The sequence below is a fragment of the Gekko japonicus genome, unplaced genomic scaffold, assembly GCF_001447785.1.
Source record: "Gekko japonicus isolate JY-2015 unplaced genomic scaffold, Gekko_japonicus_V1.1 scaffold479, whole genome shotgun sequence".
NCBI lineage: Eukaryota > Metazoa > Chordata > Lepidosauria > Squamata > Gekkonidae > Gekko > Gekko japonicus.
The window spans coordinates 574,741-598,900 of NW_015169185.1; the positions used below are offsets into that span (position 1 = coordinate 574,741).

Sequence of the window (24,160 nt, forward strand, 5' to 3'; positions counted from 1 at the left end):
TAAACCACCCTGCAAGCAACTTCATGACAGAGCTAACCATCACCACACCCACAGCATTTTCCCCTCCTGCCTCCCCCTTCAAAATCCAGAAACACACCAAAGGAACATGCCTTGGCAGGGTTTCTGGAAGCAAAAGGAAGTCCAACCTGTAGCATACAGAGGTTCTCTCCCGAACAGACAGGTGACCTTCTTGTCTCATGGCTGCTGTTTTGGGTTATCCTGCAGAAAATCATGCAATTACTGTAAGGATGTGAAAACTGAAGCAAACTGGGGCTCTGCAGATGGAAACAATGGGCAGTCCTTCAGAGCTCATACCATCTTTGGAAATTATGAAGCAAGTTTCTTAATGCAGATGGAGGATTACAGGATGGTTGCAGTGATAAAAGCTATGAGCCTGAGACACTTGGCATGATAGATAAGTCGGCTTAGAGAATATACTTTAGTGATGGGGTATGAATCTGACCCACACCAGCAATTATTCCAAGCAGTAAGAAATGAGCTTCAGGGTCTTTTATTACAATGTGATGGTCAGAGGCTATGAAGAAGGATGCCTTGTCTAGTATCTCAGGTCCAGTATCTCCCCATCCTGTTTCTTAAACACAAGGCAATACTTCCTCCCCCCACCCCATTCTTTAAGTCATTTAGCATTGATATCGATATGATCTGAAATCTCTGTAGCTCAGCAGCATGTACTTGGGGCCAGACAGGCAACTGCACATCTTTATCAAAGAGATTAATTTTCCCTCGTGGTTATGATTTAGCTTCAAAAAGAAACAGAATGAAGGCCTTTTTAAAAGATGAAGACTTCACGTACGAAGTGTCAGATGCGTTGAGGGGTGTTTTCTCATTCTTTATTTTTTAACATATAGTGAACAAATAACATTCCTGTCTTGTTTTCCCCCGCTTCCTTGTTACATACCTTCTGTTGCTTTATATCTGTAATGGAATTCTTGAAGAGAGTTTTTTCTGTTCATAAGGCAATGTATAGACTTTCCTTTTGAGTCACTTTTAATTTTTACTTTTGAGGTAAAAGTGTCACAGCTGCCTTTGGTGCCTCTGTGTGAGACTAGACCTCAGTTCACACAAAGGTCCCACTGTACTGAGCCTACAAATGGTAAGGGAGCAGAATGCTATGCTTGCCAGGCATTTGTATTAGGTCAGTGTGACACCCACACATTGGACAGAATGTTGTGGTGAGGGTTGTGTGCACAAACATGAGCCACATGATCTTTGCCCCTAGAACCCATGGGGTAATGATTGCATATATTGGCCTGTGGCTGTAGGACTCTACACATGTAAGTCCACTTTCCAATGTTCAGCCTAATGAGGAGTACATCAGGAGGACCCAGTGAACAAGGCATGGTATGATGGACCCCTGTCACTGTCCTCACACTTGTGTAAACTTTCATGCCAAAATTCTTTGGTTTCCTGCTGTGACTGAGCAGTCCCTGGTAGCGTATAAATAATAAAGGTTTTTGAAAGAATTTCTATCCCACACAATATAATTAAGAACATAAGAGACGCCAGTGTTGGATCAGGCCAAAGGCCCATCCAGTCCAACACTCTGTGTCACACAGTGGCCAGAAATACCAGGTGCCATCAGGAGGTCCACCAGTGGGGCCAGGACATTAGAAGCCCTCCCACTGTTGACCCCCCCCCAAGCACCAAGAAGACAGAGCATCACTTGCCCCAGAGCCCCTATCTATACCTTGTAGCTAATAGCCACTGATGGACCTCTGCTCCATATGCTTATCTAATTCCCTTTTGAAGCCGTCCATGCTTGTAGCCGCCACCACTTCCTGTGGCAGTGAATTCCATGTGTTAATCACTCTTTGGGTGAAGAAGTACTTCCTTTTATCCGTTCTAACCCGACCGCTCAGCCATTTCATTGAGTGCCCACGAGTTCTTATATTGTGAGAAAGGGTGAAAAGTACCTCTTTCCACACAGTATTCCAAATGAGGTCTCACCATTGATTTATATAGGGGCATTATTATATTGGCTGATCTGTTTTCAATACCCTTCCTAATAATCCCCAGCATAGCATTGGCCTTCTTTATTGCAGTCACACACTGTCTCGACATTTTCAGTGAGTTATCTACTACAACTCCAAGATCTCTCTCTTGATCAGTCTCTGCCAGTTCAGACCCCATCAATGTGTATTTATATTTAGGATTTTTGGCTCCAATGTGCATCACCTTGCACTTGGCCACATTGAACCCCATTTGCCATGTTGACGCCCACTTGCCCATCTTTGACAGATCCCTTTGGAGTGCCTCACAATCCTCACTGGTTTTCACCACCCTGAACAACTTCGTATCATCCGCAAATTTAGCCACTTCACTGCTTACTCCCATCTCCAAATCATTAATGAACAAGTTAAAAAGCAGTGGACCAAGTACTGATCCCTGCGGTACCCCACTGCTTACCCCCCTCCACTGAGAGAACTGCCCATTTATACTCACTCTCTGTTTTCTATTAATTAGCCAGTTTTTGATCCATAAAAGGACTTGTCCTTTTATCCCATGATTTTTGAGCTTACTTAGGAGCCTTTGATGAGGAACTTTATCAAAAGCTTTCTGGAAGTCAAGGTAAACAATATCTATTGGGTCCCCCTTGTCCACATGTTTGTTCACCCCCTCAAAGAACATTAACAGGTTTGTGAGACAAGATCTTCCCTTACAGAACCCATGCTGAGTCTGCCTCAATAGGTTTTGTTCATCTATGTGCCTACTAATTCTTTCCTTAATAATGGTTTCCACCAATTTACCCAGTATCGACGTCAGACTGACTGGCCTGTAATTTCCCGGATCTCCTCTGGAACCCTTTTTAAAGATGGGAGTGACATTAGCTACCTTCCAGTCCTCAGGAATGAAGGCAGATTTTAAGAAAAGATTACATATTTTTGTAAGGCGATCCACAAGTTCACATTTGAGTTCTTTCAGAACTCTCGGATGTATGCCATCTGGGCCTGGTGATTTATCCGTTTTTAAGTTGTCTATCAGTTTGAGGACCTCCTCTCTCGTCACCTCAATCTGACTCAGGTCTTTCAACACCCCTCCCGAAATCAGCGGTTCTGGAGTGGGCAAGCACTTATCATCTTCCACAGTGAAGACAGAGGCAAAAAATGCATTTAGCTTTTCAGCCATTTCCCTATCATCCTTCAGTACTCCTTTTACCCCTTGGTCATCCAAGGGCCCCACTGCCTCCCTGGCTGGTTTCCTGCTTCTAATGTATTTGAAGAAAGTTTTATTGTTGGTTTTTACGTTTTTCGCTATATGCTCCTCATATTCCCTTTTTGCCTGACCAACCACATTCAGCTTTTAGCCCAGCCCAAGGAACTTATGGAAAAGCAGGAGCCCTCTTTTTATTTCCCTTTTGAAATGGCACTGGAGATGGTTCAACAGTAAAACTAAAGAAAAAGTTTATTCAACGGGCAGGGATTGATCAGGAGAGTCATGAATTGGGATTGTTGAGGTAAAACGTTGATAATACAGAATTCACTTCTTTGAGCAGGCTGGACCTCCTGATGGCACCTGGTATTTTTGGCCACTGTGTGACAGAGTGTTGGACTAGATGGGCCATTGGCCTGATCCAACATTGGCTTCTCTTATGTTCTTATGTTCTATTAAAGCTTATTTTCTGGTATTCTTAGTTCTTAGTTGTATGAGGTGTTTTACTTAGTACTTTCATTCCAGCAACACTGTTTCATCAGAGAGTTTATTATGACAATTCAGGTTTCTTGGAGTTGGTCACTGGCTTTGTGAACCTAACTCACTCCTTGGTTAAACTACAGTTTATTTCTATTTCCTGGGTTGTTTAAAACTGTTTTCCTTTACAACAGATTAGGGTCCTCTTCAGAGCTAAATCCTCATAGATACTGGGCAGGGATTAATCTTCTTCTCAGAGGAATTAACCCTGTTCCTTTTTTGCTTGAAAGGGAGTTTCCACACACTACCCCAATAACTCTTGCCAAATCTCTCCCCCAGTTCTGGTGTGTATATAAAGTAGACTTCAACTTATGTTGACACTTACACTTTGAATTCTTATAGTGAATTCTTCCTCAGGTTAGGAATACTACATTAAGGCATGGAGTCTTTTACTTTCTCTGTACAGGTGAACCTGTCTGACTTATATTGTCAGACTCACTGACTCCAAAACTCTGTCAGAAAACAACTGACTGCCTTCAGAATGGTTCCAACTTTAAACTATAATCTTCAGATGACAGCTCCCCTCAGCACTCAGCTGATCATATAGTGCTGGCCAATCAGAGAAGAGAAGCAGCCTGTCACTCAAATTCTCCCTTCCAGGGAAAAGTTAACTCTTTATCTTCCAGTTCTCTGATTTAGCTGCACTCAGAAACCTACTTTTAAAATGCAGTTACCACCAATGTTCCCTGTAAGCTGTGGAGTCTTGTGAGCAAAAATTCTACATTGTGAGCGACTGGCATTAAAGTTGTGAGCCAGCAATTTGGCTACTGCATAAATTAGTTTGCTGAGGAGCCATCCTTCCCGAGCTAAGGCAAAAATGTGTGAGCCAGAGGCTAAAAAACTGTGAGCTAGCTCACACTAACTCAGCTTAGAGGGAACACTGGTTACCACTGTACATAAATAAACTTCACAAAGCTGAATGTGTATTTCCCCCAAGTAATCCATATCCTGTCCAGTATTTGAAATGCTTCCTGTATTGTGCTGCAGCATTTACTGACTGTCTGTCTGTCCTAAAAGTCCAGTTTATTGTTGTAACAGAATTGTATTTCATTATTCATTAAGAATGAAAATTGTGCTTGCTGGACTTAAGGGGACTTATGGGACACTCCCTTTGGTCAAGACCATGTTTCCCTTGCTCTGCCATGACCTTCCCTTCAGTGGAGGACCTGCAAGGCCTCCGACTGAGAAGGGAGGCGGTTGCACCACCTTGTTCTCCCTCTGAGGTGGAGGACATCTCCATGGGCTAGAAATTGAACTAATAAAATAAATAAATAAATCAAGTCCTGCAGGGAGGGAAAGGTTCAGGAGAGTATAGAATCAGGGGAAATAGAAAAGAGAATTTTAAAGAAATTGGGTTAAAGATGAGCAAAAAGGCAAGTCAGAAATGCAGAGCCTTGACCCTAGCTTCTACTCCCTAAGAGGCAGGAATAGAACTGAGGGGCTGGGCTATTCCCAAGGCGCCAAGAGGAAGGGGAAATACGTGTTTCCTGCCTCCCTAAAGGAATGATGGGAATAACCCATGGAGATGCCCTCCTGACCTCAGAGGAGAAGGACCCATCACGGTAAGTGCCAATGGCCGTTCCCCCTGTCTTTTCCATAGTCTCTGCTCTTACTCATTGCTTGAGCAGGAATACTTCATCCTCCGTAGCCTGCTTCAGATCCTCTTTAAATAGCTACCCTTCCAATCCTATTCCCTGTCTTGCTCCTTCCCTCTACCCAACCAGAAGTGTCCTGAAGCCCTGTCTCAGCTGCAGCTACCTCCTGGGTTGCTCCCTTCCCCCAGCCAGGACTTGATTTATTTATTTATTTTATTTATTAGTTCAATTTCTAGCCCGCCCTCCCCACCGAGGCAGGCTCAGGGCGGCTCATAACGAGAACAATGGATAAAACAACAATATAAATACACAGTAAAATTCTTTAAACTATTAACATAACGATGGTGTTAATGGCTGTGGCAAAGTGCACATACAACGATACATCCACTAGTGGCGGGCTCAGGGTAGAATTGGGACAGGGTGAAGATGATAGAACGCAGCTCCTTACCTGAATGCCTGACGGAAAAGCTCCGTTTTTGCGGCCCTACAGAACTGTACAAGGTCCCACAGGGCTTTTATCTCATCTGGAAACGTATTCCAATACGTTGGAGCTGCCACAGAAAAAGCCCTGGACCAGCTGCAGCTTCCGGAGTTGCATCAAGGGCAGCCCCATGTAGAGAGCATTACAGTAGTCTAACCTCGAGGTGACCATTGCGTGGATCACTGTTGCCAGATCATTGCATTCAAGGAAAGGAACCAACTGCCTAATCAGCCGAATGTGGTAAAAGGCTGCCTTGGCAGTGGCTGCTACCTGGGCCTCCATTGTTAAGGAGGCATCCAGGAGCACTCCCAAACTCCTGACCCTCAGCGTTGGCGAGGGTTGGTAGTGGGATCCCTACCCCTGATCCACTCCGATTCAGGCACAAGACCTCCATCTTCATCGGATTCAGTTTCAGTCGGCTCAGTCTAAGCCATCCAGCCACCTCCTGTGGCGCCCGCTCCAGATCTTCCAGGGCAGAGTCGGACTGGCTGCCCAACAACAGATATAGCTGGGTGTCATCTGCATATTGGTGACACACTAGCCCATGCCTCCAGGCAATCTGGGCAAGGGGGCGCCTGTAGATGTTGAATAACATCGGGGAAAGCAAATCAGCGGGTGCCTTTGGGACAGCTGCTCCCCGAGCACCACCCTTTGTCCCCGACCTTGGAGAAAAGAGACGAACCATTGCAAGGCAAATCCCTGAATCCCCATGTCGGCGAGGCGGTGGGTCAGTAGCTGATGGTCGACCATGTTGAATGCCGCCGACAAGTCCAACAACAACAGCACTACCGTCCCACCGCTGTCCCACCCTGATCCAGATGCCTCCGGATAATGTGACTAGCTCCATCCGGCTGCCAAACTCTATTACTGAACCTGTTCAGGGTACATCCTGGCCTGGCTGCTGCAGTGGTCAGTTGTGTATGGCTTGTCTTAACTCAGGTGTGTTACCCCTGCAAGTCCAGGGTGGGTCATGTCACCCAACAACTTATGAAAGCATAACAAGGGAAGAACCTGCAAGGAATCATGGAGCAAAAAAATGCACACAAATCTTAAACAAAAATAATGAAATGTAAACAGGAGGAGATTGTTAAATGCAAATAATTTCAAAAGACTTAGGGAGAAAGGCATCCCCCCCCCCCATTAAGGCCCTATGAAAAGGACCAGTGGTGTAGATTTTGTGAAAAGGGAGTAGTATCAAATAGTCCTCAGGTTTCCCAAGCATTCCAGATTTCCTTAAGAGAGAAATGTTCCTTTTCCTCTACAGACAATTAGGCCATCCGGCTCTTGCTTTCTATCCTATTTCATTCCACATCAAGTTTACCTGATTCTCTGTTGACACAAGGTGCTATCACAGGGATTGTTTTGATATCTATCAGTAATTTAGAATTTGAAAAAGAATATTCTGTTGTTAAATCAAAGTGGCCTTGTGGTATCCTGCACAAGGGCTACAAGAGAAATTATCTACTAAGCTATCCATAACCAAAAAAAAGCTTGGCTGTCTCATCTTGGTCACATATAGTTATTGTAGCTGTTAGTTTAGAACATCAGTCAAATTTGATACAGCCCCCTGGATCCATAGAGGATAAAAACAGGAGAGAGCTGAGTTGAAGGTCTGTGGTAATTTGACAGTATTCTTGATTGTATGGCTGAGGCTTTGATGTTAGTGTTATCATTTTTTGAAATATATCCGCTGCTATGTGAGCTAAAGAAGCCAGAGAACACACACTGTGATCTCACAGGCCTAATTTTGGGAACACTGTCTTTGTAATTAATACAGAAACAAAGTATGGACTTCTTTGTGCTCCAGAATAACAGTGGATTAAATATGTGGGATTATAATGTTCTCTTCAGTGCTGAATAGCTTGCCATTTAAGAAAGGTTGCTAGAACTGAAAAGGATTCTGATACATCATGTAGGTCAATATGATGTTGTTGTTTTTTAAATTCACACTGGTGTAATAAAGACAGATTCATTGTGCTGTCCTCATGGAGAATATGTCAGATGAAAAGGCATAAAGGATGGGGGATGGGGAAGAAAGCAAGTATTCTTGCATTTTTGCTTTTTAGTTTTGGATGTGGTTTTTCATAATTATTTTTAATTAGTTACGCTCAGGACACAAAACCTATCACTATTCTTTGGCTTGATACAGATGGAATGTCACATTATCATCACATGGTGAGGCATGAAATTTATTTACTTTACATAAACAGCCTCTACTTGAAACAACTTAATTCAGGCGTTCCTTTGTCAATGGGCCGCATTATGGAGATCTTAGTATATCAGTTTGCATTAGCAGCATAAAAAATAGTACCATTGTTTGTCCATGACTAGCATTTACAGTAAACAAAATGTTTTTTGAAGAGAATGTAAGCAAACGTTACAGCAGCTGCCAGGAGATGAAATCTAATCATTTTGCTGCCGTCCAAAGCATGCTTTATGTATGCGTAGGTTGCATTCTGCATATTTCAAAGGGGAAGTTTAATAGTTTTAGCATTTTGGAGGAGTAAATACAAACAAAATGAACCTTTATCCTGCAGACTCTTAGACGATAGTTAAATGCCAGAGAAAAGTGCACTGCTTTGTGCCAGATCTACAAGTGGCCTTCTACCCACTGGTCTGCAAGGCAAAGCACCAAAGGTTAGCACACTTTTTAAAAAATCCAGGAAATCTACATTTGTCCTTTTATTGTATACACATGCCAAAAGTGTGTGTGTGTGTGTGCGCGCGCCACCTGGTTTGGTGAGTCCATCTTGCCCACTTTCCCGTCTTTGACATCAAATGGTTCTAAATGGTGTAGATGAAAGGTAGGTAGCTTCAGCAAGCCAGGAATCACCATATTGATTTAAAAATTTTCCTGGATGCTCAGGTCCTCGCCTCATCCGCCAGACAACATCCAGCCCCTGTCAAAAAGTGCAGCAAGTTGAGCATACTCCGTAGAGTCATCCATCCCCTAGTGTCCTCGAAAGAATACAGTGAGAACCACATCAGCTACACTTAAACATCTTCAAGTAAAATGTTAATATTTTTATACATTGTCTACAAGGTCAGGTCTTAGAGGGTAGCTGATTCTACAGGGCCATTAACTCAGAAGCCTCAAACCCAAGTACTAATCATGCTAACCACTTGAATATTTATTTATTTACGTTATTTATAGGCTGCCTTTCACACAGGAACTCAAGACAGATTTATTTATTTAATCAATTTTTAGACCACCCTCCCCCATACTTGGGACTCAGGGCAGTGTACAACATTCAAGTTACAGTAATAATCCAATTTAAATAGTTAAAAAAACAGTAAAACAATTTCAGTAACCATTTCAGATGGTGTTTAAAACAGATTGCTTACCGTGAAGGGGCAAGAGAACAGAAAAAGAGGCCAGGCCAATTAAAAACCATTGCTGTCCTCAACCATAGGCCTTGCGGAATAACTTTGCCTTACAAGCCCTGTAGAACTGAACTAGTTCCCACAGGGCATGGATGTCATTTGGCAGAGAGTTCCACCAGGTCAGAGCCAGGGCTGAAAACACCCTGGCTCTGTTTGAGGACAGCTAGATATTTTTTGGGCCAGGAATCTCTAGAATATTTTTCTCAGCTGAGCACAGTACTCTTCGGGGGGGGGGGGGCTTGAGCCGCGTGGTCCCAAACCATTTACACAGAGTGAGGCAATACAGTTAATAAAATGGGACATTCAATAAACAATGTATTAGGATTGTAGAAGTCTGGAACCAACCAGAAATCTAAAAGACAGAACTGAAGCAAGGCATATTAATATAACACATTAAGCAGTGCAAAAATGCATAATAGGATCCTACTTACAGTAAGCTATACACAGCATTATAGATCACAATCCCTAATCCAAGTTAAGTTTTGTGAACCGTTTTGTAAAGTGCAACCTTATTACCTGTGCAGAAAAGCCCTCTTGAATAATGCTGTTTCCTGTTGTTTCTGGAAAACCAGGAGAGTGGGAGCCTTCCTGACCTCCTCAGGCAGGCCATTCTGTAAGTTGGGGGCCACAACAGAGAAAGCACAAGTACAAGCAGTTGTTGATTTTGCCCATTTGCACCTGCAGAAGACCCTGCTCTGTTGAGCGATGGTGTCATGGTGGAGTATAGGCGGCCTCATTGATATGAGAGTCCAAGGCCAAATTGGACTTTGTATGTGATAGCTAATACCTTAAATTGAGCTCAGTAATTGATGGGCAGCCAGTGAAGTGCCTGCAGAATAGGAGTAATGTGAGTGATTCATCCAGCTCCCAATACCCAAGCTGCAGACTTCTGCACCAACTGGAGTTTCCAAATTGATTTTGACTGGAGACCAATGTACAGTGCACTACAATAGTTTAGTCTTGATGTTATTGTAACATGGATCCAGGTGGCCAGATCAGCCATCTCAAGGTGAGAGGCCATCTTTCAGGCTAGGCTGCGTTGGAAGAAAGCCTTGCTTGCAGCTGCATTAACTTGCTTCTCCAGTAATAACATTGGGTCCAGTGCAACCCCAAAGCTCTTAACTGAGTCAGCAAGGGTCAGCTGAACTCCATCACAAGTGGGGAGCACAGTGTCCTTCAAAATTTCTGCCTTCCCAACCAGCATTACTTCTGTATTTTCAGGGTTTAGTTTCAATTTTTTTGCTTTTAGCCAATTCACAAACAGCAGCCAGGCAGGCTGTATCACCAGGAGATTTGGAATAAGATAGGGCTGGGTATTGTCATCATATTGATGACAATTGAACCCAAAACTATGAATGATTTGTCCTGAGGGCCTCACATAGAGTTTGAAAACCATGGGGGATAGAATCACTTTGTAGAACCCCACGAGCTAGGTCTGTCACTGATGACAACTGGTTTCCGATAGTGGCCCTTGAGTCTGACCTGTGAGCAAGACTTGCAAGAAACTAGACAGCAAGAAACTTCCATATTGGATGACAACTTCTAACCACAGAGGCCTGGAAAGATATTCAGAGCTGCTAACAGAAATAGATGAGCATCAAACAAAACCTGAACTCCTGGTATTCTATTGAAAAAATAGTTATTGGCTCCAATCACACGTAGAAGTTGTCGCGGGATACTTACGGATGCCAGGTGGATCTTAAGGGCGCAATCAAACGGGCACATCTGGCAGGCATCGCACACCCGTTGCCAACCTGTCATATCCGGCCGAAGATCCGCAGTTAAAAGCTACCGGCAAAAGTGCAGTAGCTAACGCTTGCAATGGGCTGCAGACGGACATCCTCCGTCTGATCGCTCCAGCAGCTCCTCTCACTGTGTTGAGGTGCGCTGGAAACGCGTGCTGACGAACTGAAACCCGATTCCCATCTGATCGCGTCTGGGCAGGTCAAAGTGCACCACTAGAAACAGCCACGCCTCCCCCCTGCGTTTCCCGGCAAGTGTGAACAGGACCATTATTGTGTATGAACCCAGAGTAGCCTCTTTGCTGAAATCTTTTGCATCAGAAATCAGAGTAGAAACTAGTTCAATTTTATACCTAAATTAACTACAATGTGTTAGTACCATACCTCCTTGGAGTCCTTCAGCCAATGAAAGCGATGGCTGAGCTACCAAAAGGTAAAGGTTCCCTTGCTCGAAAGCCAGTCGAATCCGACTCTAGGGTTGCGGTGCTCATCTCCGTTTCAAAGCCGAAGAGCCAGCGCTGTCCGAAGACGTTTCCGTGGTCATGTGGCCAGCATGACTAAACACCAAGGCGCACGGAACGCTGTTACCTTCCCACCGAAACAGTACCTATTTATCTACTTGCAATTTCTTGCTTTTGAACTGCTAGGTTGGCAGGAGCTGGAACTAGAGACGGGAGCTCACTCCGTCATTCGGCACCCTGGGTCTCGAACTGCTGAACTACTGACCTTCCACAGCCTGCAGTTCAGCATCTTAACCACAGCCTGCAGTTCAGCATCTTAACCACTTGAGCCACCACAGCTACCAAAACCCAACAGCTAGTCAGCATGTTTTTTAGCTAGTGCTTTGAGATCATCTGGAAGTTAGGTGTCTGAAGGGGTCGTAGCTGTGCAAGCTTGTGCCCTTTCAAAGAGGGGAAAGAGGGAAGAACCAGTTTGGTGTAGTGGTTCACAGATTCTAATCTGGGAGGACTGGGTTTGATTCCCCACTCCTCCACTTGCAGCTGCTGGATGACCTTGGGCTAGCCATAGTTCTGTCCTTGAAAAAACAGTTTCTGTCAGAGCTCTCTCAGCCCCAGCTACCTCACACGGTGTCTGTTGTGGGGAGGAGAAGGGAAAGGAGTTTGTAAGCCACTCTGAGGGGAAAGGAGTTTGTCATCCACTCCTCCACTTGCAGCTGCTGGATGCCGGGTTTGATTCCCCACTCCTCCACTTGCAGCTGCTGGATGACCTTGGGCTAGCCATAGTTCTGTCCTTGAAAAAACAGTTTCTGTCAGAGCTCTCTCAGCCCCAGCTACCTCACACGGTGTCTGTTGTGGGGAGGAGAAGGGAAAGGAGTTTGTAAGCCACTCTGAGTGAAGGGTGGGGTATAAATCCAAACTCCTACTACTACTACTTCTCCTCCTTCTTCTCAGGGCAACAAGCTGCTGCCTCCGTTTCTAGAGAACAGAGCCCCTGTTTCCATGTTAGCTAGATGAGCATGAGGTGCTTGTCCTTTTTCCTTGCAAAGGCTTCACAGATTCTTCCCCTTCCCTGGAGTACTCTTGCAGACGTCCAAGGATCCCCAGACTTTAGTTTGAGCAACACTGTGCAAGGTACAAGAGTATCCTTCCATTTTTAGCATCTTTACCAAGCCAGCATAAGCAAATGTGAAAACAAAGTTTTATATACATTTCTAATGGATTATTTCCTACCTTCCTTTTCTAGTATTAGTACTCTTTATAGTGCAACCCTAAGAGTATTTTCCCGAGAGTAAGCCCTATTGAATAGACCCAAGCAAAATAGTTCCTTTTGAGATTGGTCAATATATATGTGCAATTTCTTTATACAGTATTTTTTGGTACAGGTCTATTGGACCCCCCCCCCCAAAAAAAAATGGTATTTTGAAAAAATCCTGGATCCCAAAACCGGCATGGTGTTCGGATCCAGGATTTTTCAGAAATCCCTAATTTTTTCGGGTCCAGCAGACCCAAGAAGAAAAATACCGGATAAAATGTCTCCTCCTGCAGCATGGTTTAAACCATGCTGCAGGAGAAACTGGCTCCAGGATCTGCAATATGATAGGGAGGTCTTTCCCCGCTGCATGCAGATCCTTTTTTTTTTTTAAACTACGGGTCATGCGGAGGGGATACTAATACCCTATCTCTAAATCTAATGGAAACAGGGATTGGAACACTAATACATTGAAACCACTAAAATCTTAACTCTTCATGTTCTAATAGGGAGAGGGGAGGGAGAACTAACATGGTGACACGAACTGGATTACAAAGATATGTAGTTCTGTCACCTAGTATTACAAGATTGTTGTTTTATATAAAAGTTATACACAGAGATAATGTTTGCTTTAGTTAGCTATTTTGCAACAACTGCAATATAAATGATCGTCTTAATTTTAGAATCTTCTTGCGTTTCTTTGATCTTTGGGATTTGGGAGCGGCTTCTCCTTTCTCTGATTCCGACATCTCTGAAGAGTTGAAAGAGTTGGAACTAGTGCTTGATGAATCCTATGAATAGGATTCCCCTTCATCATCTTCTTCCTCCTCATTAGTTTTTGTCTTCTTTTCTTTCTTACTTTGCGTTGGGTTTAAATAGTGGTCCAGAATTTTTTTTGCCTTAGGAACAGAGTCAATCTTAATTCTTTTATCCTCGTATTTAAAACTCAGTCCTTCAGGGAATGCCCATCGGTAGGGTGTTCCCTTTTTTGGTAGAGCAAGAGTGAATTCTTTATAAAGTTTCCTCCGCTTCCTAATTTCAAAGGGAATATCCTTTAAGATTTTTATCTCCTCATTCTTGATTTTCAAGGATTTCCCCTGTGTAGATTTCAGCGCCAGGTCTCTGGTAGATCACTTCATGAATTTCAAACATATTTTTCCCGGGAGTTTATTTTTCTTTATAAAGTCTGGATAAGTTCTGTAAGCCCAGTCCATCTCCATCAGTAGTTCTTCTTGTTTATAATCCATTAATGGTGCAAGAGCTTCTGCTATAAGCTCCTTTAAGTCTTCATTCTTCAGGGATCCCCTGGAAGCGTAGAACATACATGGATCTTTCCAGCTGGAGCTGTATTAGCTGTGTTTTGTCGGATAATCTTTTTTTCTCTGCTTCATCCACTCTTTTGTTAATACTCTCAGTCTGTTTTTCCATTTTTTTAGCATTTTTTCAGTTGCTGAGGTTCTTTTGTCAATTTGAGCCAATTGCTTCTGCACATTGTCTATTTTGCTGTTGAGGTTAGTCATCTGTTCCATTAGGGGGCGCAGTGCATTCGCTAACAGTGTAGATATATCTGCAGTTACTTCCTGGTTCTGGGAGGAATTCGTTGGTTGATTATTTCCGGTCAATGTTTTTTTCTCCAGCGTCGCCCTCCGCCCTCTCCCAGCCATAATATCAACAAGAAGTAAGTTTTCCAAAACAAGATAAAAGTTAAGCGATTTTTAATCAACTTTGTATCTTGCAGCTTTTGAGTTCGCTTAAATTCTTATACACTTGCTTTTGCTTAAAGTCCTTTATTTCCGATTTAAAACTGCTTTGATTTTAGTGTGGGGGGTGTGTCTTGAGTTTCCCCTCAACCCTCGTTTTGCACTTAGGCACTTCTAATCACTACCAAGGTTCTTATAGTCACTTTATTTCGCCTGAGCATTGCTTAACTCATGATTTGCAGCCTTGGAGATCTTTAGAAGCATTTTTAAAAGTTTTGATCGTGTCCGCTTGCCTGGCAGTCGTCTCTGGGCACCATACGGTGACGGTACCTTTTGGAGAAAAGGTGAGCCTCAATTTCTTGGCTGTCGCCTTGGAAGAGGCTCTCCTCAACTCCCCAGGCTGAGGGTCTCCTACAGAGACCCTGGGAGAGTCCGGAACGATCTCGGACTCTTCCTGTCAGCCGAGTCTCGTCACACCCCCATCAGAGCGAGACGGGGAGTGACTGAGCAGCGAAACGCTTAAACCGGAAGCTCTAATGCAGATCCTTGATGGGCTGCCCTCTCCTGCCGCCCAGTTTAAACTGTGTGGTAGGAGAAGGCAGTGCCAATCCCACCTGGGCTGCTGCCCTCTCCTGCCGCCCAGTTTAAACCAGTTGGCAGGAGAAGGCAGCACAGAACCACGCTGGTGGGGAGATCTCAACTCCCCAACGACCCAGCTGATCTTGAGCTGGCTTCACTTGCAGCCCGGTTTAAACTGGACTGCAAGAGAAGCCAGCCACAGCCAATGCAGTAGGGAGTCCTCAGGCTGACTTCTGCAGTCCCTTTAAAGTTTAAAGGGGCTGCATAAGCCTGCCTGACAAGCAGCTAAGAGCTAGGAGCAATCTGCTCCCGTCTCCCAGCTGCTTTCAGATCTACCCCAAATTCCCGAATATATCCAGGATTTTCTTTGGATTTTTGTTGTTGTTTGTTTTCCCATGAAAACCCGGATACATTCAGGAAGCCAAAATACACCCGGGAAATACCAATAAGGTATTTTCTGGGTATATTTTTGGCTCAGGTAGACTCGAATGCACACTCCTGCTGGTCAATCTTGCAATTATTTCATAAGAGACAAATTTTTGGCTGTGTTGATTTTTGTAAGGGTTCTTTTTCCTTTTCAAGTGATCTTATTTGGTTTAGTTGAGAAATGTTACGGAATAAGGAAAAATTATCTGTACTCAGTTATTCTTTTGACCAATAAATAGTGCGTGATTAGGTATACTGGGGAAAAATGAAAGACTGCTTTGTTTCCCAAAAAGATGCTTGTCAACACATGGCACAGCTATAATTAGGGTGTGAATTTTAAAAATCAGATTTCAGTGCAGGTAGCATCAGAGACTGATGGATGATAGATATTTGGGAGGCAAGCTCCAAACTTCTGTGGTGATTTAGTATCCTATACTATGTAGATGAAATATTAAGCTATTATCGTTTGTGGCAGACATACAAATGCATATGAACCTTACAACCTTCAAGCATATACATAACCACCCATACACGCACAACAGACCTGTCAAAGGATCTACCCTGCAACATTCATTCATAGTCTTTGATGTATTTGTTTTACACATGATTTTTCTTTTCCACAAATATGTTTTATAAAATCTGGCATTAGACTATCAAGCTAAATGAAAACTTAACCTATTCATTATATCATTGCTATGTATAGTAGCTGCTACATGACTATAAATATTCCTAAATACCTGTTTCTTCTTTGGGACATGCAATAGTTATTTTAATTTTTTTAAAGGAACACTGGTTTGGACTCATTTAATAGCAATTATATTTTAAGAGGCATAAATAACTTGCAATCCAGACATTACAAATATCCAGGTGCTCTGTATGTGCTGATGACAACAAAATTGAAAAGAAAGGCTGTAATAATTCTGACTGGTTTTCTCTGCAGAAGATATTGATTATTTGTGTGTGGTGAGAGATTTGGAAAATTCAATTAAAGGAGTTGTGCAAAGGTTTCATAAATTTTCCTTGTACAGCGTGTACACAGACACTGTTGCGTATTAAATCAATGCAGCACTTCACAATATATTTTCTTTGAAACATAAAAATAAATAACATTTAAACAGTTCTGCTTACTACAGAAACAAGTTTTATTTTCTGTGAAGCATTTAGTCATGTGCTATCACTGACTCATACACATTTGCCAGCTGTAACAAATTTTATAGACATTTTCTCCAGAGACATAGCTCATGTACTATGAATTTTTAAATGAGCAAATGGTGAAGAGGGGATGTCAGCAATATAAAAATTGATCAGTTAAAAGATAAAAGCATAAGTAAAGAGATTTGTATGGTAGTCTTAATAGGTTTTATTAAATAAAAATACTATAAAAGGACAGTAATGAATAGACTGAAGGTTTTAACTGTGCTTGAGGTAGAGAAAAATTATCCTTGCAGAGTTAGGAGATTGGTTTCATATTACCAAGCAGGTGGTCATTTTTCCCTATCTTATTGTCCAGTATAATTCAGTGTTTTAAAGCATTCAAACTTGTGTGCGTACAGAGTAAACTTTCAACTAGATCATGACCTCAGATTGTGCTACCGGGAGGACATGGGGAGTCTCTCCTACCCCACTCCTGTTCTTTACACCAGACTTGTGCAGCTCCTATATTGTTGGTTAGGACCTGGCAACCCTTTAGACACCACAGCAGTTGATGCCATTTCATTCTGAGCCAGTAGGATAGAACTGGTAGAGAACCCAGTTTCAAATCCATGCAGAGATATGAAGATGTCTGTCTGGCGTTGGGCAAGTACATATCTCTCTGCTTAGGTGATCCTGTTGTGGGGCTGAAATGCATTTTGGAGGATGTGTGGGATACGACTGCAACACAGAGAGGTATGGGATTCAGCCCAAAAACTGCAGTGGAAATGAGAAGTTGGTAAAAATGTGTCCATCCTACACTTACGTGTGAGTTTTTGCTTCATTCATGGAAGAGAATGGTGAGGGGCAAATTATGCTTCCCATAACACATCAGCAGTGTTTCTTAAGGTTTCCAGCCTTCAGGAGTGTTTTTCAAAGTGCATAGTGGGTTACAGTGGGAAAGGAGAAGCAGAAAGGGTCCCTTCTCTGTTTGTGATGCTTAGGGTCCAGCTGTATTTTCACTGTTTTCCTTGTTACATGTAAAAAATGTGAAAATTTCTTTGACAGGATGTCATCGACCTGTTAACAGCTTTGAATTCCTTAAATCCCTCATTGAATAAGGTGAGGAGGTTTTTGTCTTTTAATGGAGAAGTGTAAATCCTGTAATTTAAAAGTGCTATTAGAAATCCTGCATTTACTGGAAACTCCTAGAGGGTATTAGAGCATTAACAACAACTTTTTTATTTTTAGTGCTTCTTGATAGCTCAAAAAGATAACTTATAGTTTTCACACATTCACTTTATTTTTTTATAGAATTCACTCTAACAGAAGAGCACTAAAAATTAATAATAATTAATATTTTCTCTTCACACTGATACAGCTTAATCCCCAAAACTGAAGCAGAGTCAAGATGTTTCTAACGTAATAGCTTCCAAAAGGAATTAGTTTATCCATGCATAAGCTTATCTGTCAATATAATTCTATATGCATCTTGTACGCATGAAACACGTGAATCTTTGTAAGAAATTTGTGTATTCATGTATACACATAAGTATTTGTTGGAATGTAAACACATGAAATGTTGTTTGAGAAAGCTAAGTCCACAGGTATTCCAGTTACTTTTTTTCAGCAAAGGAAATTCTAGCCACCTTGAGAGCCACAGAGAATCAAAACCCTTATAAACCCATTGGCTTCAGTGGCTTTAGAATGGTGTAACTGTGCTTAGGAGGATAGCAGTGTTTAAAACAGGATTACTTGCAATCACAATTAAATTGTCTTGTTCAAAGCAACTATTGCTTTTGTACTTCTGCAAACTCATACTCTTTTTTAATTAATATAGGTGCTGAATTGCCGACTAAGATAAGAAAATTACATGAATTACATTTTTCTCTTGGACAACTGAGATTGCCAAAGTCCTTCAGCCTTATCTCAAAGCATGTAGATTCTACCAATGATAGCTGATTAGTATTGCACCTTCTTCCAAGGCCTGCCTGTTTCCTGCCTAATCCATGGGCTGAATGTGATGGAATGCTGTCTGTGCACATACAGTATAGGCAGAACTGCATAAAGTCTTACTCTCCCTTCTACTCCTATTGGACAGTGGGTTAGCAAAGATTGCATGTCCTTTGAATATTCATAAATCCTCACACTTCTAGATTCTATTCCAGTGTTACATCTAAGGTATTGACCTAAAAGTGTGGGTGGAATGTGATGGGCATCATGATTGCCTTGCCATTTTTAGACTATGGTTGTTTGGGGGTAAGGATTGGTAGGGTATTTGCCCCCACAGCGGGAATAACAACACTCTTCTGTGTACTACTCTCCAGACGAGCATGTCGGAGCAACTCTCGCGCTTCCCTAGTCCTTGGCCAGCCCGTGGATACTCCCTGAGGTCTGGGTATTCCCCGGTGATGCGATCGTCCACCGTCGCCTCCCGGTGCCGCCCGCTCTTCGCTGCCTGCCAGTGCCAGGCAACCTCCTCCGACCCCCGAGCCAGCTATTGCTGCTGTCGCCATGACTGCCTCCCGGGCAAAGGCTGTTTGGCCCCGGCAGCACAGCAGCACCCCGGCCTCGGACTACTCCAGACGAGCACGAGGCTGAAACTGAACAAGGGGGTGGGCGCGGAGCCGAGCCTAGCCAGGCCGACTCCAACCCCCCCCCCCGACGTCCCAGCTCGCTGTGCTGGGGACTCTGTCCCGTCCCACCTTCCTCGCGGCGGCAAACCAGCCCCCGGCCCCCATTGCCTTCGGCGGCGGCCGGGAGCTCCCATCTCAAGATAAACATACTTAAGTCATCTTGCTGCAGAAAACTATTCCATAGCATGATTTTTAATACAACTCTACACTTTCTGCAGCATAATGAAGAAGTCCCAGTTCTTGCCTAGTAGGCAAACATTGTTCATTGAGTCTGTCAAATATGTCAGCCAAGTACCCCCAAGTAAAGCCAGAAAAGGTTTGTCATGGAAGTGACAAGTCCATCAAAATATATGGCTGAGTTTGCAGGCTTTTTCAGCTTCTTATTGCACTCGTTATAAGATCTGCAGTTTTCACAATATAACAAGACCTTAATATTGTTCCTCTGGATTTGTAGCTAGTACCTAGAATTTCCAAATGCAGTATTTTTGCAATGTTGCATCATAGTGGCTTTAGTTCCAAACATTGTCATTCTTGCTCTGTATTAACTGAACTAGTAGCTTTGAATGTTCTTTGGTCTTCTTGTCAAGCAGTGTTAAAATAAGAATCCCTGCTTGATCTCAGGTAAGCCAGCATAAAAAATTGTTAATTTTGCAGTACTGATTCCATCGGTACAGACATCTGTTTGCAGTGTATAAAAAGAACTTGGTTCCATTGCATCAACTGTGTAACAACTACCATACTCGCAACTCCGCAACAAATGCTGGAATCTGAAAGCAGGAAAAGACTTAGCTGTTTTGCATGTTATTGATGCTGTTATTTTTGCTACTGCAATACAAGCATTTTTGCTAAGAGATAGTTGAAGCCACTTTGTCTTCCTATAATGTATAAGGCCTTGTGACACTTTAAAATATTTAGCAAATTAATTGAACTTCCTTTTTAATTTGATATTTATTTTGAAGGCAGAATGTCTTTTCCAAATGGGGGTTTAATTAGTTTGTTAATTAGATTATGTTGCATGTCATTACAAGAAAGAAACACTGATTTTTCCTTCAGACAAAGATCTGGCTGATTATTTCAAATAGGATGTGTGAGGTCATTCCTCTCTGATTGATGCCTCTTTGCCTTTGTTCCTATGAACCACTTCTTCTCCCAAAACATCTAAAACTAAGTTGTGCTTATGTGTAGAGTCCCCCCACCCCTATACTACATGCAAACTGGTTCCTGGTTCCTTTTGATGCTCATTAGCGTATACAGCACAGTAGGATGTGCATGTCAGATAACCAAACTGAAGTCTCAAAACACAGTTGGTACAAATTCTTTTACAGTACCATCTTCAACAGAGTTATACCCTCTCCAGTCCATTGAGGCTAATGGGCTTAGAAGAGTTTTTAATACTGGTTGGTAGTTTCTGCTTCACTGGCTACTGTAAAATTTGAAGTCCGCATAAAGTACTAGTCACATGTGAGAAGTTGTTAGTTAAAAGTTTATTTGGGTATGCAAGTTATAATCTCTACTGTCCAATAATACAACAGAGTGCATCTCCACTTAGAAAAAAAATCACCTCCAGCTCTTCCAAATCAGTTTTAAAAACAGATAATTTTAACTGTAGGACAAATCTGTACCTGAAGATACCAGATGTATTTTATGGCTGAATCTTTCTAATTGGTTCTTAGGAGTTGCCGCTAGTCAGCTATTCCTAAACTAATTCATTATACAATTTTGAATTTCCTTTCTTGATTATCAAGCTCATTCAGGTCCTTTCCTACTGTAAAATTGTGAACTAAAATAAAACTGGAATTTTTAACATCTGCTATGTTGCCATACTTTAAAGAAAGTGTAATATCTCTTTCTAGATGCAAGGTGAATACGTAATAGGACTGTAGTTATGAACAATGTGTGAAATGGAAACTGTGTATAATTGTTGTTGAATTGTTTTTAACCAACCCAGGCCTTAACTGAAGAATAACTCACCCTGGTGTAAGATTCTGCAACTGCCCAATCCTACTTAAAAGGCTGAAAAGAAACACTGTAAATCTATCTCCCCACAAATACCAGCTAAGGATTCCTCAGTGGACTAGGCAGGTGCACATCTAGATACAGTTTCTTGCATCTAATTTAAACTTTACAATCTGCAGAACCAGATAATCTCAATGTAAATAGTATACTCATCCATATCTCTCTTATGCAAATGCAAGTCAAATTACTTCTGTGTAGCTAGAAAGCCCAGTTCTTGCACTATCTTGGAAAATGCATCAATGAGCTTTGTCTCATACTTGGAAAGAAGAGCTCCTCTTAGAGATGGGCACTATTTCCCAGGCCTTCAAACAAACTGAAAATTTCACAGTAATTATATGCATCAGGTTCCCTCTGAAGGCATGCCAGTTTTACTGCAAACAATGAAGATTGCTTGCCAATTTGTGGGGCATTGTTTATGCATCTTATCAACACTCGGCAACACAAGTAGCTCTTTGGCCAGCGCCATTTGCTTTATAGCAAATGGAGCATTTCCAATGTCCTTTTTAGTTACTACTATCCTTTCACTTAAGAAAATATCATAGAAGTCTCATTTCCCAGTGCTAGAAAATTTAAAATTTCCAACTTGGCAGTCCTGTGCAAATTTACTTGGAAGTGTCATTAAATATAGTGGGTCTTACTTCTGAGTAGACCTGCCTAGAACTGTGTTGTTTTAAAATGCACCACTAAAAAAATTAACTTTTGTGTGCTGTAATAATTATAGACGTGAGCTAGTGAAACTACTTACAGTGTATACTGAGAGCTATTCATTCAGAATAATTGTGGGATAATTTTAAACGTTCCCTTTAAATGGGTTTTGTAAGCAGGCATGCATGGGAGTGGAGTCCAAGTGGTGACTTCACCTGGAAGTGTGACTTGGACTCCATTCCCGCACAGCGCCTGCTTGCAAAACCCATGTAAAGGGAATGCTTGGAAGCGGGGGAAGTGAGAGAGATCACTGAAATGGCTTACATTTATTTTAGCCTGCAAGGCATTTCAGCTATCCCTCCCGCTCCCCCCTGCTCCCCCCCCCATGAACCTTCCGAAGACCACGTAGAGGGTCGTAGATAGGGATTGTTAGCCAAATTGCTCTCAAAGAGAAACAATTGGAACAGTTTATCGGGATTCACCGTCTATGGTTTATGGAGGATGCTGCTGTTTCTGAGGTTTCCAATAAGAGACTGAGGCAGACTTCTTAATAATAATAATTGTTTACTAACACACTTCACACAATAAGCACACAACAACCACAACACACAAGAACTAGGAAATACAGAGAGAATAATTCAGCACAGTTGCAATTTGCAGGTAACGTTGGTTGATGCTTTGGGGTAAGAAAGCTGGATTGAAGGGTAAAGCAGGTTAAATAGAGGGTGTAGTTTGAGAGCACTGGGGGGTTTCAGGTAGAATGCTCAAGAGCAGGAACGTAAGAGAGCGAGCTGTGGGTGCGTTTTTGATTATATCAAAAGGGTCTAGAGGAGGAGCTGGGCCCAGAGGACCTCCCCTGTGATGCTGTGTTCTGTCATAGCCAAAGGGTCTGGGATTGGCTACTGTATTTCTCTGGGAGGGCCTGGAAACTGGAGGGCAGTTTGAGATCTAGTGACTAACTCAATCAAGACACCTGGGCTAGGGGTATTCGTATGTAGATGGATGACTCATGTCCATGCAGCCAGGTTGAATAGGGTCTTTGTGAGTACATGCTGTCTGTTGGTGCGAGGGGGAGGGGGGTTTCAGGTATGTGACCATGTGGCTGGTTTGAAATGGAGTCTGCTGCTTTTTGTGACCATGTGCTTGGAACAAAATGGCGTTTGCTGGACATGGGAACACCTCAGGAATAGCAACCATAAGAGGAAACAGTGTCTCTGGTATGTATCCTTATTGGGCGCTCACATCATGTCAGTTTCAGGCATAGTCTGTCGTTGGCACACTTCATCAGGTACAGCAATGGCACACTTCATCAGGTACAGTAACTCAGTTCATAAAAACACCATAGCAGGCGTGTGGGCTTACAGGATGGGCACAAACCTCAGTTTACAAACCACAAACCAGGCCAAATTCATGATGAATTTAGATTCGTGGTTCAGTTCATGCCCATCCCTAGTTGTAATACTGGGAGACTTCAACTAACCTCACCTCAGCTATTTGAAAAAGTGCATGCACACGAAAGCTCATACCTTGAATAAAACTTTGTTGGTCTTAAAGGTGCCACTGGACTCTAAATTTGTTCTACTGCTTCAGACCAACACAGCTGAGCACCTGGACCTATCCTCACCATTGATTGTGTAAACATGTGCTTGAGTCATGCTGTAGGAGATTCCTAGACATCATAAATAACTGCACTGGAACAGTTGGTCACAGAGCCAACCAGAGAGGTAGTGATCTTGGACTTAGTTCTGAGTGGGGCTTGAGACCTGGTGCTAGATGTATGTGCTGTTGCACCAATTGGGATCAGTGATTTTATTTATTTATTTATTTTTCCAATTTATACCCTGCCCTCCCCACCAAGGCAGGCTATTAAATACAGCATTTGTGACAATGGACAGTTACCCCCAAAGTCCAAAACAATAATATTTGATTCCAGAAGAGGGAACTTTACAAAAATTAGGGTGACTAGTTATAAGGAAGCTGAAAGGAAAATACAAGAGAATCCAATCCCTACAGGATTTTTAGAAGCTATTTAAAATCACTCTAATTGAAACCCAGTTAGAATAGAGAGCCCTGTGTCCCTGGAATTTTAACAACGGAGCCAGTGCCAATCGCTGCTATGATATCTGAAGGAGATCTGAGAGCTGATCATCTGGAGAGAGAACTGAGTATGGCAGCCATCGCCAAAGCAACAACAAGAACCACCAAGGACAATAATACTAGCACTTTATGTAATTGGTTGTAGTATTGTTTTAAGTGTGTTAATAGTTTTTATTGTAATTTATGCATTGTTTTATGTAAGCCACCCTGAGCCAGCTTCGGCTGGAAGGGCGGGGTAGAAATCTGATAAAATAAATAAATCATTCATTCATTCACTCATTCCTCAAATTAGGAAAGGTACTGTCATGTC

The 24,160-nt window shown here is 42.5% G+C and overlaps 1 protein-coding gene across 1 annotated transcript in view; it reads left to right on the forward strand.

Annotated features, from left to right (window-relative positions):
• Positions 1 to 19,513, forward strand: part of ITGB3BP (integrin subunit beta 3 binding protein) — a 48,729-nt gene extending 29,216 nt beyond the window's left edge. The window contains exons 8-9 of the mRNA XM_015416177.1: positions 17,525 to 17,578; positions 18,297 to 19,513. Coding sequence (XP_015271663.1) covers positions 17,525 to 17,577 — 53 coding nt within the window. The 3' untranslated portion in view covers position 17,578; positions 18,297 to 19,513. The remainder of the gene's footprint in view (positions 1 to 17,524; positions 17,579 to 18,296) is intronic.
• Positions 19,514 to 24,160: the final 4,647 nt, after the last annotated feature.